Genomic DNA, 18,756 nt, shown 5'->3' on the forward strand with positions numbered 1-18,756 from the left:
CGGTAAGTAAATAAAAACCAGCTGGGCAGTAACATCATCAAGATGCAGTACAAGTAACCATTGTGACATTATGTAAAGCATTTAGGTTAGTGTTTTGTATAAACTGTGTTTGTATGTTTACAGTGTGTATGCATGGCAGGTTTTAGCCCGTGTGTGTGTTAGGGATGCATTGAGTCCCATCTGCTGCAGCAGTATGTTAGTTCTGGTTTCGGGACCCGTGCAGGGCTCTGTGTGCCTGCGAGGGCGGTATTACTCTGTCTTGTTTGAGTTCTCAGTGCGAACATGCCGCGGAGGGCTCTCATGTTCATGCGGTGTGAGTCAGTGTGTTGAGCGCTCACATATTATCTGGTGGCAGGGAGAAAAATTCTGTGTTTTCCACCTCATATCCCCTGCAGCTGAAACAGAGAGTCAGAGATGCTGCTCATAGCTGGCAGTCCATAATAGACAGTGAATGAAAACAGAGAAAAGAATAGTTTAAGAAGAGCAGATTGGATAGATAGACAGAGAATAGTACACAGACAGACAGACACTAAATATAGACAGGCTGACAGGTATCAATAGATATAGGCAGACAGACAGGCATAGATAGATAGAGACAAATATGTTGGAAGGTATAGATAGAAAGATAGATAGATAGATAGATAGATATACAAGATAGTAACAAGTCTTTATCCTTTCAGATTTTTTTGATCAAATAACAGCCTCATGCAAAGCATTCTGGGAACCCAAATTTGAAAAAATCCCAGAAAATGATACAATTACAGCCTCATGCAAAGCATTATGGGAACCTAAAATCCATTTTTAAATTTAGCCATGTAAGCGTCTGATAAATGACTAAATGTAAACTTCCCAGGATACTTTGCATGAGGCTTTTATTTTATAATTCTGTAAAGAAAAAAGACTTGATAATGTTTAATATTAATTTCTCTTTTAACAAACGGTTGCCAACAGATTAGATAAATATAAATCTACAGTAAGTTGCTGGCAACTAGCTGCATAACTACAGCAAAAACGTTTACAGTGTAGACATATAGACAGTTAAAGATAAAGGCAGATAGACAAATAGAAACACATCGACAGATAAAGATAGATACAGACAGATATACAGACATAGACACATAAACAGATATAGGTAGATGCAGAAAGATATGCAGAGGTGCTGTTTGTTAACTATTTAATGCATTAGTTAACAATGAACAATACTCATTCAGCATTTATTAATATTAATTCATGTTAATTTCAGCATTTATACTAATACATTATTAAAAACGAACGTTGTCACTGTTAACTGTAGGCTAGTTAATGCACTATAAACTAGCATGAATAACAGTATTGACATGAACTAATATTAACAAAGATTAATAAATGCTCAAAAACTAAATTGTTCATTGTTAGCTAATATAGCTAACAATGCATTTACAAATGTTAACTAATGGCAACTTGCTGTAAAGTGTTACGATTTATAATAGGTAACAAATAAAAATGTTTGCAATTTGCAGAACCCATGATCCTGGCATTGCTAGCACTGAGCTACACTATTTCTGGGACACAAGTGGGGTATGCCAGTCTCTCTTCTTTAGCCTTTTCCAGACAGTCTATTTCAGTCTATTTCGACACCCTCTCTTATTCCACACAAATACACACAAAAGCCAAGTTGAATACTGAATGTTCAGGTTTATCTGGAACCAAAGCTTTAGTCACCAGTTTATTATGTTCCATTATAAAGACATGTTTAAAAGTATGAAGGGAGATATACGCGGAGGTGACAGTTGTGGCAGGGGCGCTGTCATAGGCTGATAAGCTCTTTATTTAGTCCAGGCCTGTGGAGATGCTCTCTGTTACTTTGATCAAAGACCTGTATACCTGTTGTGTATGCATGCTTTGGAGAATGCGTCAGTGTTGCAGTGAAAATCTGCCAGTGTTTCTCACGTCTGTGAAGTGTGTGAAAGAGATAAAAACTCTGTTTCTAAACCTAGTAAGCTGCCTTACTGTCTAAATGGAACTAAAAGAAGATGTAAGGTGAGGACATTTTATAAAGAATAAGCTGTATCTCTTTGCATTATACAAATGCTAAATTCATTAAACATTTTGTTCAATGGATTTTAAATGGTTCATGATAATAATACATTATTTTTAAAGTAATCTTATGAATGAAAGGATAGCTTCATCTGATCAGTGTTGATCATTCATTGGGCTGGTTTCGTTACATGGACCAGGGAACTATACTGTAGGCAGTTCACTAGGTTTTGGAACAAAGTGAAGGATTTCGTATTCATATTGTGCATTTAATAGATGTGAGTGTGTGATTGGCAAGGTTATCACGAGCGATTATCTAGGTCGTGATCTCATTACACAACTAATGATCTCATTTTGTGTAAAAAGTAACACATAGTTCCATGTGTTCTTCTTCACAAACTCCTGCGACATGGTGATGGCTGACATACTGTATGGATATAGAGAAGTAAAATGCTGAAAGCATCAAATTAAACATTCAACACATTTGAACAAAGAACAAGGATTCAACTACTTTATTTATTCACTCTCATTTGGTTTATATGGTGCTTTTCACAGTGTGTATTGTTGAAAAGCAGCTAAACAAAATAAAATGATATTGATATAGGTTATTATCTATCCAGCTTTGTTCATCTAAGCAATATTTTTTTTATGAAAATTGGTAAAGCTTTTTCTTAACAGTTAGTTTATGCATAAGCTAACATTAACTAACAATGAACAATAATTTTACACCATTTATGCATCTTATTTCATATTATATTCAACATTCGATAATACATTTTTAAACTTATAACAGTAACAGTAAACTAACACAAATTACTCTTTTGACATTAACTAACATTAACAAGGATTAATACATGCTGAAAAACTATATTGCACACTGTAAGTTCAATGCAGTTTGTAGTTAATACATTTGCGAATGTAAACAAATACAGCCTTAATGTAAAATGTCACAAAAATGTGACTTTATGAAATATGCCTTATTTGAAATACTTGTATAATAGTTATATAAATTGTCAGTTAACTGAATTTTTCCGCTTTTGCAGGTGTTTGTCGCACTGATTCTGTCTGAGAGACTCTTCTGGGCTCTGAACCCTCCTCCTAAACACACCACCAATCATCACTGGAGTCCAGCACCAACTACACAGGTACCAGCCAATCCCTGCTGTTTATCTCCAGAATGACCAATTGCTTCATTTTTATAAAGCAATTAACATGCATTTGTTGATCTCATTCTATTAATTTGTGAATTAATGTAATATTTGTGAACTCTGTTTATTTGTGGATCTGAAACAATTGTAACCCTATGAGAGAATGCTTTTAGCCTGGTCTTTAGAAAAACGGGAGCTGTGAGTGGGTTGAGAGGGCAGAGGAGAGCTCTTCAAGCTGCGAATGAGCGTGACGCACACCCTCAAAACACCAAAACAAAAGCCACCTAATAAGCCACTCTCTGCCTTTCTCGCGGTCTCTGTGTTTTCAACTATAGCTTCAGCAGACGCCTTTTTATTAGCTTCATCTTGCTTTTTATGCACATCAGTCCTTCGAAGAGCTGTGAAGGCGCTCCCGTTTGGTCTAATGAATGTTTACATGTTCATGTTGATGGGTAGGACGTGTGGGTCGATCTTCCCACGAACGGACGCCCACACAGTGAGGCGTGAAAGAGATGGGATTCATGTCTCTGTTTTGATGGAACACGTGCAGCCTTTACTTTGTTTTAACAAAAGGGTTTGCATACTTATAAAGGCGTGTTAATGTGCAGTACGGTTGTGGCTAATCTTCATCAATACAAAGGAGATTAGCATGAAGAGTTTTAATTAAGACACCGGTTCTCCTGACTAAAATTATGAGTCAGTCATGAGTCACACATTAGAGGATATTTCACAGAGATTAGAAAATAATATGGCCTCCATACGGCACATATAACTCAATAACTCTCTCTTTCAGTTTTTTTGCGAGCCTTGCCGCCATATAAGCATCAATATCAGGTCTGCAGGCGGTGCATAGCAGTGCAAGATGTCACGACCACACTTATGCAACCTTGTTTTTACTGCCTTTACAGCCGCAGCATACGCATAATCCAGCCCACAGGCTTTAATCACGTATGTAAGAAGCTGTAGGAATATTATTTGTATAGCAGATTCAATATTCCCTCTGTAGGTGTGATGTTGAAACTCACCTTCGCAAGGTCCCACAGCAAACCATAATGACTTTTAAATATAGAAAAGCGCTTAAAGGAAAACAAACTAATGAGATGCCGATAAACACACTTGTTACTCTCCTGTGATGTGCTGGGTTGTCTTATGCAGTTAAACTAGATGGGTGATATTTCTCCCTAGACAACAAAAATCCTAACGGAGCATTCAGGATTGTGAATCGAATCGCAAACAGAATTGCTATAATTGTTAAGACTTAAGACCAAGCTAAAGTTGACAAATTTTTTATAAAAATGGCATTCGTTCTTGATCAAATCTGACTTTTTTGTTCTTGCGGCAACCATTAAAGAGTACATAACATGAGATCATGAAAATTACATTTCATGCAGTGTGTAATGTTGCCGTGTTTGAAAGTAAGCCGTCTGCCAAGTTGTAAATAAGGTGAATGAATAGCAAAGTTATTGGCTTGGAAAAAAGGGAGTCGACTCTGAATCACGCAAACGAGTGAAACGTCACTCCATATACTCCCGCCTACGTTTTGTTAGGACTGCCAGCGTAAACTTCACTCTTCCCCCCAAACAATGTAGCTTGTGAACCTCATTCGCGGTAGACCAGCAGAATAGACCATCTGACCAATCACATCAGACTAGACTAGCCGAAAGGAGGGGATTAGACGATGAATCGCGGAACGAATCATTTGAGAGTCAGGCAAGAAGTAAAGTAAGAATAACTACCTATTGTTACGAAATAATAGCGTTTTTACACCTTCTAGGTATATAAAGTTGTTGTTGGACACTCCATAAATCAAAGTAGGACCTTAACAATCCCTAGTTATGTACTCTTCAACATTGCATTACATTACTGCATTAGAAATATGGTTCGCTAAAAATAAATCTTCTTGTCCCTGTATGAGAAAGATAAAAGATGTTTTAAGAAATATCTCAGTTGTTTTGTGTCCATAAAATGGATGTCATTGGGAGCCAAGGTTCTTCAAAATATCTTTATTTACATTATTTTCATTTTTGGGGTGAACTTATAACTAAGACCGCATTAACTGCAACAGCATCTTGAAACAATTGCTAAATAGCCTTTGTGCTTTTGGAATATATAATAAGCTAGTGCAATTTCATTAAGTCTTTATTGGATAAGAGATTGAATCGAGCTGGCTGAATTGAAAACCCTGAAAAGCCATGACATTGTGGCCAAGCTTCTTCACATAATTTAGCAACTTGACGAATGTCACACAGGATAACTGAATACCCGGCCTTGTATATTGAATTTCTCACAGTGAAGTATTGAAGAAGAAATGGTACTTCAGCTGTGTTTCAATAGAATGAGATACATCATCCTTCGCTACCCTTCAGGTGACAAGAAACCACTTTATCTATATAAAACCCACAGGTTTATGCTAACCTCTCTTTCTGTTGCAAATAAAATCCGATAACATCCCATAAAACATAGTTTATTTAGGCACATCTGTCCTCATTTAATAACGTCAGAAAACATTGGAAAGTTGTTGACGACTACTCAGTCCACACCAAGCAGACACAGTCCAGTTGCTGTTCTGTCAGGTTTTTTGGCAACACATAAATCTGAGCTGTAAATGCGAAAGTGTGTGCGTCATTCCAAGGCTCTGCAATGCAGCTGCAGAGGAGTGAGCCAGGTATCCTGAGAAAGAGAGAGAAAGAGAAGAAAGTGGAGAATAGTGATAATACCGATTTAACTGGAAGGTAATTGATGTTACCTGCCAGCATATACATTATATATATTGCTTTAAATATCTAGTAGTTCACTGCCTGTCTTGGCAAGTTGATCGCGTTTACCGCTCGATCTGGAATTTGGCATGGGGTCTAGCTGACATACTTGACTCCATTCACATGCTCACAAACCCAAAGTTGTTTGTTTTAGAATTAACCATGTCAGTCACTCCATTTCATCTTGTCACCTGTGACATGGTTTTTAAAGCATTTTCATATTGATGTTATGCATTTCCATTTGCGTTTTACTTCCAAACGTCTGCATCATGTTGCCTGCTAGCCATGCATTGCAAACAAGAAGCTTAAAAATGCTTTGAAATGGTATACAAAAGAGTTTCAACAAAGGTTTATGTGAGGATTTTTGCCTTCGTGGGGGTTCGGATTTAATGTTCATCCAGGCACAAATGCTTTATTCATTTATTCATAAACTGTTTACTGTCAGTATGTGCCATATTCCAAGGATTAATCCAAGATGCTGTGGTTGGTCTATTCAAATGTGTATTATCTATCACAAGTTATTAGTCAAAGTTGTAAAACTTGGAATGGGAGAAGTTAGTAAAGTCTTTGAATGTCAATGCAAATGTTAATCTTCCAGTGGGGCAATTTAATGCCATACATCGTAGTGAGTTCTGACAGTAGAAACAAAATCCCCCAAAAACAGTTTGGGGCTTTAACTTCACAGCTTCCCAGACACCCCTAAAGGTTGCAAGGTTTGGATGGGCTGCACATATCACACTGTCTGCTCAGGGCCGTGTGAGGCCCAGGGCCGCGGATGTCTGCCAACTGGCTTTGGTTTGCAGGGATAGATTGAGGTTTTCTGCTTCCCTTTCTGGGAAAATAAGGTCAGAGCTGTCACTTCCATCTGGGTTGAAAGAAATGTCTCGTCCAACTGCCATCCTCTCTCAGCCAATTGGAATGCGCTTGTAACCACCATACATTATCCACCAATCACAGCTAGGATTTCGAGGGTCAGGGGGTTAGTTTTGGCATGGTCGCAGCTAACTGTTGATACAAATCATTCAGTTTGAAAGGCATTTACATTTGTTATCTTTTGTTATCCCACATGATAGTCACGTTTATAGGGATAGTTTTATTTAGCACCCAAAATTTAAAATTCTTTATCATTTATTCACCCTCGTGTCATTCCAAACCTGTTAGATCTTTTTCTTCTGGAGAACGCAGAGAAGATATTCTGAAGAACGTTGATAACCAAACAATACTGGATTCCATTGACTGGACACAAAACTACTGAGACATTTCTTAAGATATTTCAGTCACACAGGTTCGACCAAATTGTCATTTACTTTACATCATATCATTCCAAACCTGTCTGACTTGATGTTTATACGGAAAGGGAGATATTAAGAAGTATCTGTTTTTTGTTTCCATGAGCATGAGTAAATAATGAAAGCATTAATGAGAAAACTCTCCTTTAAAGTTAACTGAATTAGCATAAAATTGGATGATGTTGATGTAAAAAGGATGTGTATGGCTTTGAGATCCTTTCCTTTTTTATCAGCAAGACTTTGAAGTCATTCTCCAGTGACTTTAAGATGCAGGGCTTGTATTATTGGTCATCTGAGGACAATTTAAACTCCACTGGCTTCTCAACAGCCTGCCCTTTGATTGACTTGATCTCTTAGCAGGAGGCAGGTTGACTTCCTGTTGTGCTGATTCCCAGAATTCACCACAGAGTTTGCAGAGATGCAAGATGAACAACACAGTTTGTGAAGTATCACCCCTCAGGCTGGACATGAATAGATTTTGTGGCTGTTTAACCACCCTGCTCTTTCATGGATGTATGACTGATGAAGTGGACCTCCATCTTTGTGTGCAGGAGGTGCCCCTGCAGAGCCGCAATGGCAGGAAATAAATTGGAGCAGGCAGTAAGTCATAAACAGATGTTTGTGATGCTGCATTCTCCATCCCGGCGCAGTTTTTGGAATAGAGAGAGTTTGTTTAGAAGAAAACAAATAGCATATGACTTTGGTTTCATCTCTTCTGTGGAATCAGATGTTGTTGAGTAAAATGTTAGTGTTAGTTTTGATCTTAGCTTCGGCTTTAGAAAAGAATCTTCTGAGGCAAGCCACTTCACTCTGTGGGCATCTTGGCAAATCCCCAGCTATTAGACAAAGAGCAAAATCTTCCCAATTTTTTTAGTTCAGATTACCAATTAAATCTGTCCAAATTTGTATAATAAATGAAGCTAAAGCTATATGTACAGCCCTGACCTATACCTAAGCATTTGTCTTTCTTTTCCTACAGCCAGCACATTGATCATCTCTCATTAATTTTTCTACGAGTGATCTCCTCAGACCCTTGGGGTGCAATACTATGTACCCACACTCAGTATATTTTATTTGTGGGTTGAGTTAGTTGGCTGGCCTCAAACATGGCTCTGCCACAGAGTCTAGCATACGTTCTGTATAGATTATCAGTAGCCTGGCATTCCAATCTGGTACCATGCCCAGTGTACCACACCTGCTGTCCTTGCAGTCAGTGGCTATCATACCCCCCATCCCCAAGTGTAATGACTGTCATAGCCACCCATTCGAGGGTGCTACTTCTCACACATTGATGAAAATTGTACCAAAAGCCAACAATACATTGTAAGGGTTAAAATGATCAATTTTTCTTTTCTGCCAAACATCATTGGGATATACTGTAAGTAAAGATCATGTTCCATAAAGGTATTTTGTACATTTCTGTAACGTTAATATATCAAAACATAATGGCCGGAAACACGACTACAGACTTTGCTCGCTGCTGCACGCTTTTTGGGAATTAAACACTCAAGTTTGGTATTTATGTAAAGCTTTCAGGGTTCATCTACTCTCAACGATGTCATTACAGCGGTAAGCCAATAGAGAGTGTTAAAACAAAGCTGTTTCTTAGCAACGGCCTGCTACAGCACCTCTAATGAACAACGTTAAAGGTGTTTTTCTTAATATATTCAGATTCCAGATTTTCAAATAGGTATATCTCGGCCAAATATTGTCCTATACTAACAAACCTTATTACCATATATAATCAACGGAAAGCTTTTTTGTCCAGCTTTCGGTTGATGTATAAATCTCAATTTTGAAAAATGTACTTAAAGCAAGCAAGAGAGAGAGAGAGAGACTGAGCTGTGACCTGTTTAGTGATATTCTAAAGGGAGTGCTTTTACTAAACCAGAACACTGCCGAGTAAATAAAGTGTCAGTCCCTAATAAATAACTCAAGTCTCTGGGTTGTCCTGAATGTCTTTCTCTGTCACTCTGAAGGGATGTTCACACAAACAGTGATTTGCAGCTACGAAGTGACCGAAAGACAATGCAGTTGACCGTTTCTTGGACCTGTGGCACAAGCTTTGCTTGAATTTTTGATCCGTCACTTTCCTGAAACATATCTCAATGTGTTTCCGAAACGTACCTTTAAGCACTCCCCCCCCCCACAAAATGTTTTTTTCAGCAAACAGATGGTGTTGAAATAGATGTCCTGAGAAACTACACATAGACACACCAGACAGCCCCAGGCTCTGTAAACAGCAAAAAAATTGCTTTTTGCTATCTGAGTGTGATTCACATTGCAATTTCAGATCTACTGACCTGTCTTCGGAGAAGTTGAAGTGTAGTTGAAGAGTGGCCTAGATTAGCTGTGATGGACAAATGTTAAACGCCACAATCTTAACTTTTTGAATCTTAAATATAGCATGTCAATGTTTCCATGTTCCATGTAGCTAAATACATCTTTTCGGTTTTCGGTTAAGCCAGCTATTTTGCCTTTTCTGCCACTGTCTCAAAACCTGCAAAACCATGACAAGCAATCATTCTAAAACTTTATTTAATCAACCAGTTGCACTAATCCTAAAAGCTTTGAGATATATAGTACTCTCAAAATACTCAGAGAGGGATTGCGGGATGGAAGGAGAGGTGGTGAGGGAGAGAAAACGGAAAAGAAGGCGGTGTTCCTTAAGGATTTACTGTCAGTCAGAAAGAAATAAGCGCTGGCTGATCAAAGCCTCCATCAATGACTATATCAGAAACACTGATGCCCTTCAGAAACACCACAGAGAAAATAAGATATCATGGGCATCTCTGGTTGCCCAAAATCATTTCCCAAACTGAAAGAGATAGGGGAGAGACGGCACAAGCAGACACGGCAGATTACGAATAACAAGCTACCACTACAAAACTCTTGACTTTTATTGCTGGTGCTGTGAAGATGCTTTTCTTCTCTTGTCTCTGCTTTTCTTTATTATTTATGGAGGGTAAATGCCCTTCTTGTGACATAGTACATTTTTATAACCCATCACACTTGCATAGCCGACAGGAGTGAATTACATTTTCTATAACCAGAGGTCACATTGGGAGTTTGGAGGTGAAAAAATCTGGTTGGGATCCTGCTGCACCCTAGGATATGATATTACTAGTGATAATTATTTGACTAACAAACATATTTATGCCATGTGTTATATTAAATGTTCATATAAGTTTAGTGTTTGCAAATAAACTTATATTAACCTATTAAGTAAAATAAATTGTTATATTTTAATCCTGCTTTTCATTGTTTTTTTCATGTGTAGCTTCATTGAATAATGGAATATGTATTTAAGTCGAATTAATGGCAGTTTATTTGATACTGTTTTTTTTTTAAACAATCTGCTTTTAGAGCAGGTTTTCTAAAATTTTCTGGCATCCTCAGACATACTCTCGCCTCTCCAGCCTATAATGTCCCACTGTTTACAGTCTGGCCAGGTTTGCATCTTGTTCTGGCCAATAACCGCCCCCTTTTTTCATCCTTAAAAAGAGATACATTTTCTTGAGGCGAGACGAACTGTAAGTTACTTTGCTGAAGTGTTTTCAAATAATGCTTTACATAATATAATGTTTTATAATCCTTACTAAATGTTATGGGCTGCAAAATGAATCGTGATCGAATTTTGTCTTCCAACAATTATGAAAATGAAACAAATAAGGTAACTATTATTGTGCCACATTTCATTTCACAAGGATTGTCTCATTTAATTTAATTTATTTATTCTAATGTATGTATATCTATTTTTAAATGTATTTTTTAAGCGGAATCCAGCGTTAAATTGACAAGTTATTAACTAATGATGTACACATTTATTGACTTTGTTTCCCAATTCAATAAGTTATTGTGTTAAATATGAACTCAACATAATAAAATCATTGCAATTATATATTTTTCATAATCGAGCAGCCCTGCTAATTGTGCAAATGCATTGGGTGTAAAAAGACCTCTCAGTATGAAGCACTGTATGCATTACATGTCATTGTTTTGGTCATTCAATTGAAAAGTTGTAAAAGGAAAGGGCAAGTTAAATGCGTTGCCTTGTAAGATATAATGTCATGGGATCCAATGAGTAAACAATGACTAGGTCAGGTATTCCATGCATATAAAAAGTATGCCTACTATATTGCAGAAACAATAGAGATAACATGGTAGTACACTGTTCCAAACACCAGAGATGGGAACAAGTCACATATGATCAAGTCCAAGCAAGTCTCAAGTTTTAACCATCAAGTCTCGAGTCAAATCTCAAGTCACAGTTTAGACAAATCAAGCAAGTCAAGTCAAGTCAAGGGTTCACCCTAAGCAAGTCAAGTCGAGTCCTGATAAGTTTCAAGTCAAATCAAGTCGCAGTACTTAAATAAACAGGTTCATTTTTTCAATACATGTTTCTTTTTGCACAGAAAAGATGAACTTGTATACATACATTATGTATCTTATATACATTGCTATGTATGAATTATATGCATATCTGTGCAACATAAATGTCTGATAATAAAAGTGTTGCTTACACAAAAGAAATCCAGTCTGAGATGTATAATAAAATCTAATTCAATTTAATTGAAACGTATCTGACAGAATGACTCAAGACTTAAGCATGTATAGGCTATGAAGCTTATAAACGAAGTATATTATATGTTCTAAATATATGATTCTGTAATACTTGTGCCGTCCATTAAAGTGCACAGTAGGCCTATAGGGAATTTGCCTCTAGTGATGGGAATCCCAGATCATTTATTGACTTTGATCTTGAATCTTGTTTATTAAAATGAACGGATCTTTTTAATTTATGATGCTTAATCGCCATCTCTCCGGTGGACACGCAGTATGCACGTTTTATACGTAATATATAATCTGAGAATGTTTGTATTCTATTTGAACTGGTTTCATTATTTTACAGCACAAAACGTTTTATTGTTATTATGAGTATAACAAAAATGCAGACAGTTAACAGATTCGATCTATGAAATTATTCTCGTCAGTATGACCGAAAAGATTTTAAAGAGTTTTTTAAGTCCAAGTGATCTCACCGGCGCGTCCATGTCAACACTGCTTCTTTGTCTTTTAGGAGTAAGGAGTGACCCCCTCCTCTCTGGTTCAGATGGCAGACGGTCGGCAACCTGAGGACAGCGCCCCCCAGTGGTCAACGCCGGGAGCCCAGGGCTCATCCTCCCCAGGTGGGCATGGAGAGAATGGCTTCTCTTCCTCCTACAGGGCTTGCCAGCCAGGTGGTGCACATGCTGGTTCTGCCACTGCCTATGCCAAAGAGAATGGTTTCAACGGAGATCTAACCTCTGGACACGCTGTGACTGCGGGTAAGGAATAAAACAAGGATATAATTTGACATGAGTATTATGTTCACAGAAATTGAATATGCGGCTGATAGAAGTTCCCTATGGTTTGATTGGTTTCCCTTGTTTGGGATTGTTTACTTTGAAATAGCTGATTTACATATGTTGATTTTCATAACTAGGGTAGAATTCAAGAAGTGGTGGGTAGCCAGATACTCTTTTGGCCAAGTGCTGCCCACTCAGACAGACTGATCAATTTGTAAAGTGACCAACACAGTTTGTTGTGTTTTTATATGTGCTGGTTTAAGGGGGAGGCATGCTGAAATAGATTAAATATTATAATAGACTGGGCTTCTTGGGTAGACTAAAGATGTGGCTTTGTGAATGGTGAGGTTGGACGATATAAAGGTACAGTGTGTGCAATTGTAAAGGAATAAAATGGCAAATGACAAATTTGATTTGTCAAAAGATTTTTATAAACTGTGGTTTGAAAATAAGCAGTGCACAATGTGAGACATTGTACATGAGACAGGCATTTTACTTGTTAAACACACAGATCAGGACAACTAAAAAACAAATCCTATGCAGGTGTAGCATCTTATAATTAAAAAACATCCGTTGTGTGGACGTGATTTGGATTTCTAAATGTAAAAAACGTTATAAATATACCGTGATATAAATTGTTATAGTATAATAAAAATGACTTATACAGATTTTTAGTCATGCCCCCATCACAGCAATGTGGATATTGACGGACACCGAAAAGAACCTGTATTTGTAGCCATCCAGAAAAATACCAGACAAGTTTCATTGTATCCATTCCTTACAGTTTTGGTGTGCAATATATATGTGACCCTGGATCACAAAACCAGCCTTATACAGCACAGGAAGATTTCTAGTAAAAGACAAAAATACATTGTATGGGTAAAAATAATCAATTTTTCTTTTATGTCAAAAAATCATTAGGATATTAAGTAAAGATCATGTTCCATGAGGATATTTTGTAAATTTCCTACCTTAAATATATGCAAACTTTATTTTTGTGAGTGGATGGCCTGCCACAGTGACCCTGACTAACAACTTCAAAGATTGTTTTTCAAATTACTCAATATTTTGTTTAATATTAAGTAACATATTATTTTTAAGGTCCTTCTTTGGTTAGTGGTTGTCCAACAACATGTTTATGTACAAAGAAGGTGTAAAAACACTATTATGTCGTAATAATAGTTATTCTTACCTTACTTCTTGACTGACTCTCGAATGATTCATTCCGCGATTCATCCGTCTAATCCCCTCCTATCCGCTAGCCTAGTGTCATGTGATTTGTCAGAAGGTGTAGTCTGCGTTAATTGTCTAATGCATTCAGCATGTGCTGCAAATGGAAAGCCTATCATCATTACTGGATTACGGTTTACAGGTGGTTGGATATTATACACAGTGTATAGATAGAGATGGCAGGGATTTTACCTTACCAGTTTGAGCCCGAGTCTAACAAAGAAACATCAGAAGATGATAGTAGGTAATAGATGGACGATAATAGATTAAACACTTAAATTAGCCGAGTACAGCTAAATAAACAAACTGTAATACCCCAGAAATAAAGGTACGTGTTAACGTTAGCATTATATGCATTAGCCAAACAGAGGCATTAGGTACACAAATATTTCTTGAAGTTAAGACAAAAAAAATTGTCGAACATGCAGGTTGTGATTCGTTGGAGCTAACAGGTCCAAATAAAGTTGGTATTACCCCCTCTTTCAATAGTTCAAAAAAGAATTGTAACCATTGTTTCCTCACAAGTTCTTCCATTGGTTATTTTAAATAAGACAGACTTAGTTTCACAACGTAGAACACAGATTCTAGACATTATGCACACGCATCATACATTGGGGAGAATTCTAGTGACGTAGATACGCGGCGGTTAGAGTTAGACTAGGTCACATCTCGTTTGCGTGATTCAGAGTCGACTCCCTTTTTTCCAAGCCAATTACTGTGTTATTCATTCACCTTCGGACTTACATCTTGGCAGACTGCTAACTTTCAAACACGGCAACAATACACACTGCATGAAATGCAATTTTCATGATCTAATGTTACTTACTTTTTAAACAGTTGTATCTCAGCCAGCTTTTGCCCTATTCTAACAACTCATACATCCATATAAATCTTATTTATTCAGCTTTCAGATTATGTAAAAAACAAATTGACCCCTAAGACTGGTTTTGTTGTCCATGGTCACATATAAAATGTCAATCTGTGAGTGTGCTATCACAGGATGAGACTAGAGGTCAAGAGGTCAAAAATGACATTTGGACTTTTATTGCATTAATGGATTATATGGTCCCAAAGTTCCTGCATTACAGAAATATTCAGACAGAGAATTTATAGCAGTCAAACTGCATATTATCCACAGAGAACTACAGCAGGGGAGAAGCTCCCCGGGCTCCTAAACGTATGACACCTAATAATACGAAGGAAAGGAATGACATAATTAACCAAGAGTGAACAATTATCTCCAGTTCTAACAGACTGTGTTACGATTTTAAAAGTCGTACTGTGTTATATCTTTGTGCGCGTTTCTCTGAAACCGTTTAATCTTCTTTTAGATACTTGTGAGTGCAGAATCTCTGGCATGAGGAAGTTCAGCCGGAGCATCTCCGTCTCGGTATGTTTGATGCCCCGGGGGTGCACGATAAAGAAAATAAGGTGGCTCTTCTCGTGTGTCAGCGGAAAAAATGTAGAAGATTGTAGGGATGCTGAACAAAGGTCTGGCAGAGTAAATTGTAGGGCAGCGGCTGCCATGGCAACCCTGTGATAGTGAGAGATGGTGCTGTGTGCTCTGCAAAGGGGGAGGGAGTGGTGCTGCTAATTACCCCTATAATGATGGACCATAACTACATATTACACAAAGCCAAACAATACCAGCAGTGATGTGCACTTGTAAGGGTATACAGTACATGCATGAACAGGCATAACAACATATGGATGATTTCAACCATTTGAGGGAAAATTCACAAGGTATACCCGTCCGAGTTCACTCCAAAATCAAGAATCATGTAAAAAAAAAGTGTTCTGAAAATTTTAAGATTTCCTTACAGAGCATTAGACAACAAATATGCACCCCCCACTCCACATTTTGTAATGAGCAATAAAGATAGATGCAAATGAGTGTATTTTGACATGCAGTAAGAGTCTCATTTCAATCTTTTGATGCAGACTTTGATACACATGGGACGGTGTTGTTAGGGTCTTTTATATTTCATTTGGGGTTTTAAATAGTCAGATAGGTGTAAAACACGTTTATGAGATGTTAACATGTGATAGGTTTCGACTGAATGGGTTCTGTATTAAGGGGTGAAAAGGGGATGGGGGTTGAGAACAGACACATCAGCAGAAATGTTCGGATTAAAATATGTAGAGGAAGATATGGATGCACAGGATAGATGAAGAGACAGTCATCCTAACCTGCACTTTGCGCACAGACACCGGCACTAAATGAATCAAACATATGACAGCTCACCTGCCTTCCCATACCTGACATAGAACTGCAGGATGAATGTAAATGGGGCTGTGTTTAGCACATTTTTATCATCTGCAATCCAGTATCCCAGTTCTTGCAAAGTATTCCAGATTACTAGAGTATGTCGCATCCTCTCCCACGTACAAACCAGAATTGCGCTGTGCAAATTATGTTAAGCACTAATTTTATGTCTATGTTTGCACCGTTACCTGATTTGCGTAATTACTTTAGTGATTCGAGTGCTTAAACAACACAGGCAGCAAATGAAAATAAAGTTATGAGCAAGTGCAATTCATTCTTAGTGAATTCCCCTTTGTCTCTTTGACTAGAGTTATTATTGATCTGTAGTACAGCTCTGTCTGAAGCTTCTCTCTGGACGGGATCACATATCACCTTATATCATCACCCTGGGAAATCTTTCTATTTGTAAGAGATCCATATATCTTTTATTGGTCCCATACACAACCATGATGGCATCTACTTAAATGCTTGGTACTGCCTCCTCACAGTTTTTAATATAAATTGTATAGATTTGGAATAAAAATAAAACTATACAAAAATTAAGATAAAGAAAAATGGTTATGAGGTTATATGTTCTGTAGAATTTAAGCATATACAGCCCCTTGGAACAATTAACAGACCATTCAAAATTTTAATTTATTCAGTATTTCTGGATGTACTGGCCTTTCCAGTCTGGTGTCAAAATTTCACCAACTCACAGGTGACAAAGTCATTCAACAGAAATGTGAAAGAATGACAGAATGACAAGACACAAGAAAACTCTGATAAAATCAAGGATAACACACAAAAATTTCCTTTTTAACTTTTCCTAAATACATGGACCAATATAACTGTTGTATTGCTTAAAAGTGAATATGAATTTGTTTTCTTTGCCATATTTGAGGTCTAGATAAAACAGAGCATCATTCCTGTTATTTTGACCTGTTTCTCCAGCAGATAAATACAGTATTTTTTATAATTTAGGAGAAATATTGTTAGTAGTTCACAGAATAAAACGATAATAAATTTTACTTAAACTCAAACATAGTAAATTATAAATAGTAAATTCAGAAAAACTTTCTTCATCTTCATGAATGTTATACATACAATATAAAATATAAAATAATTTATCAGACTTGGGTGCACAAAAACTTAATTTGCCAATTTACTTACATTTTAGCCAATTCAGATGCCACATTCTCAATTTTTCTTAACATTGGTGCCATCTCATCATATGATTTTTTGCGGTTTTAAGTATTCATGAGTTGCCTCTGCATTCAGGCAATCGCTGTCCCCTATATGAATCAACACAGTTCCCCCGTCACCCTCATAAATACTTAATACCGCATAAAGTTGGGCAGATCCCTGACAGTGAGTGATGTATAAGGAATTCCCCATGCTAATGCTATCCATCCTTCAACCAGGGTGTTAGCATCACTCGTGCGTTTATCTTTTATAGACCCCCATCATAAATCACTGTGAGAATAACCCATTTCTTTTACCCAGGTTCGGTGTTTAATTGATCATTCCAGGCAGTTATGCTTTTATATTTCTGTATTTTTTTAGCCCAGCTTTAAAGGAGACACAAAGGGAAAAATCACAATTGTTTAACAATGCCTTTAATAATTCAATTGTTTCTCCTTGACAATGAGATTAAATGGAGGTAAAATAGAGACGTGTATTCTCACAACTGATTCAATTGGAGTTGCAGAAGAGATCTTAACACATCTCATGGTTCATTGCAGACTTGTCTGTATAAGCAAATCTGAATATTAGAAGTTATAGAATACACAAGGCATTCAAATATTTATCGTCTGGGCATACTCTGTAATTCACAGAAGTAGGGGCCAAAGACCCCAGACACACAAAAGGTGCTAGACTGAGACGCTTTGACATGACTTGGCATAAAGATCGAGGCACTTGAGAGGGAGAGTAAAGAGTAAAGAGAGATGAATTGCTTGCCATGGCGCTGTTGGCTTGATTTAATGAGTCTGCGTTGAAAAAACGTGTACTGGAACGATGCTCGGAAGCTGCATGCAAACTCCTGTGTTTAAGACTGAATGTGTTCCTTGCTTTCTTTACTACAAAATACCAAAAAACTATTTTTTTTTACGGAAAATGATTTCTATTGATAGAACTATATTTTATAGAGTAAGGAGGATCACCATTGTGGTCTTGAATAAGGCACTCAAAACTTGGCTTGTCCAGGGGAGTTTTTGCAGTGTATCGGTCTCTTTGGAAAAAGGTGACCTCTAAAATCTGTCATAAAGAGACAACATGATGAAACAGTGCGATAAAAGCACAGATGCACAGAATCTGTAATATCGTTGCGTGTGACTCGCATACCGAGGGTGGCAAAATCCACAGGCGAGGCATGCTGGGAGACCATTCAGATTGGGCCCAGGCTGTGTGTTGCTGTGGCAACGGCTCAGCTCTTTGGCGGGGGAGTCCTGGCATGGAGTACCCAGCCATCTCCCTCCTTCCTCACCGGCTTTGCTTTTGGCAGGCAGACACGATTCAGGGTGCACAGGGAAGCATTTGCCTCCAGACATCCAGATAACCGACATTGCACTTTTTGGTAAGAGCTTTGATTTTTCTAATGGTTTGCATTGAGGTTCTCTCTAGGTTTAAGTGGCACCTCGCCACTAAAATAGCAGCTTAATCGGACTAGTCAAGTAGTACAGTACAGGTTGTATATACTGGAGCTTAAAAATGTGCTTGTTA

At 37.5% G+C, this 18,756-nt stretch overlaps 1 protein-coding gene across 23 annotated transcripts in view; it reads left to right on the forward strand.

The window, feature by feature from the left end:
• The window catches only part of map2 (microtubule-associated protein 2), an 80,531-nt gene that overhangs the window by 31,638 nt on the left and 30,137 nt on the right, over positions 1-18,756 (forward strand). For 20 of the 23 annotated variants that reach the window (XM_056754263.1, XM_056754262.1, XM_056754266.1 and 17 more), the window contains 2 exons: positions 3,060-3,161; positions 12,290-12,536. In XM_056754263.1, coding sequence (XP_056610241.1) covers positions 12,323-12,536 — 214 coding nt within the window. In that variant the 5' untranslated portion in view covers positions 3,060-3,161; positions 12,290-12,322. Of the gene's footprint in view, positions 1-3,059; positions 3,162-12,289; positions 12,537-18,556; positions 18,611-18,756 lie in introns of those variants that run through there. The other 3 variants (XM_056754282.1, XM_056754283.1, XM_056754272.1) reach the window with 2 other exon arrangements.

This window comes from Triplophysa dalaica, chromosome 8 (assembly GCF_015846415.1).
Source record: "Triplophysa dalaica isolate WHDGS20190420 chromosome 8, ASM1584641v1, whole genome shotgun sequence".
In the NCBI taxonomy this organism is placed as follows: domain Eukaryota; kingdom Metazoa; phylum Chordata; class Actinopteri; order Cypriniformes; family Nemacheilidae; genus Triplophysa; species Triplophysa dalaica.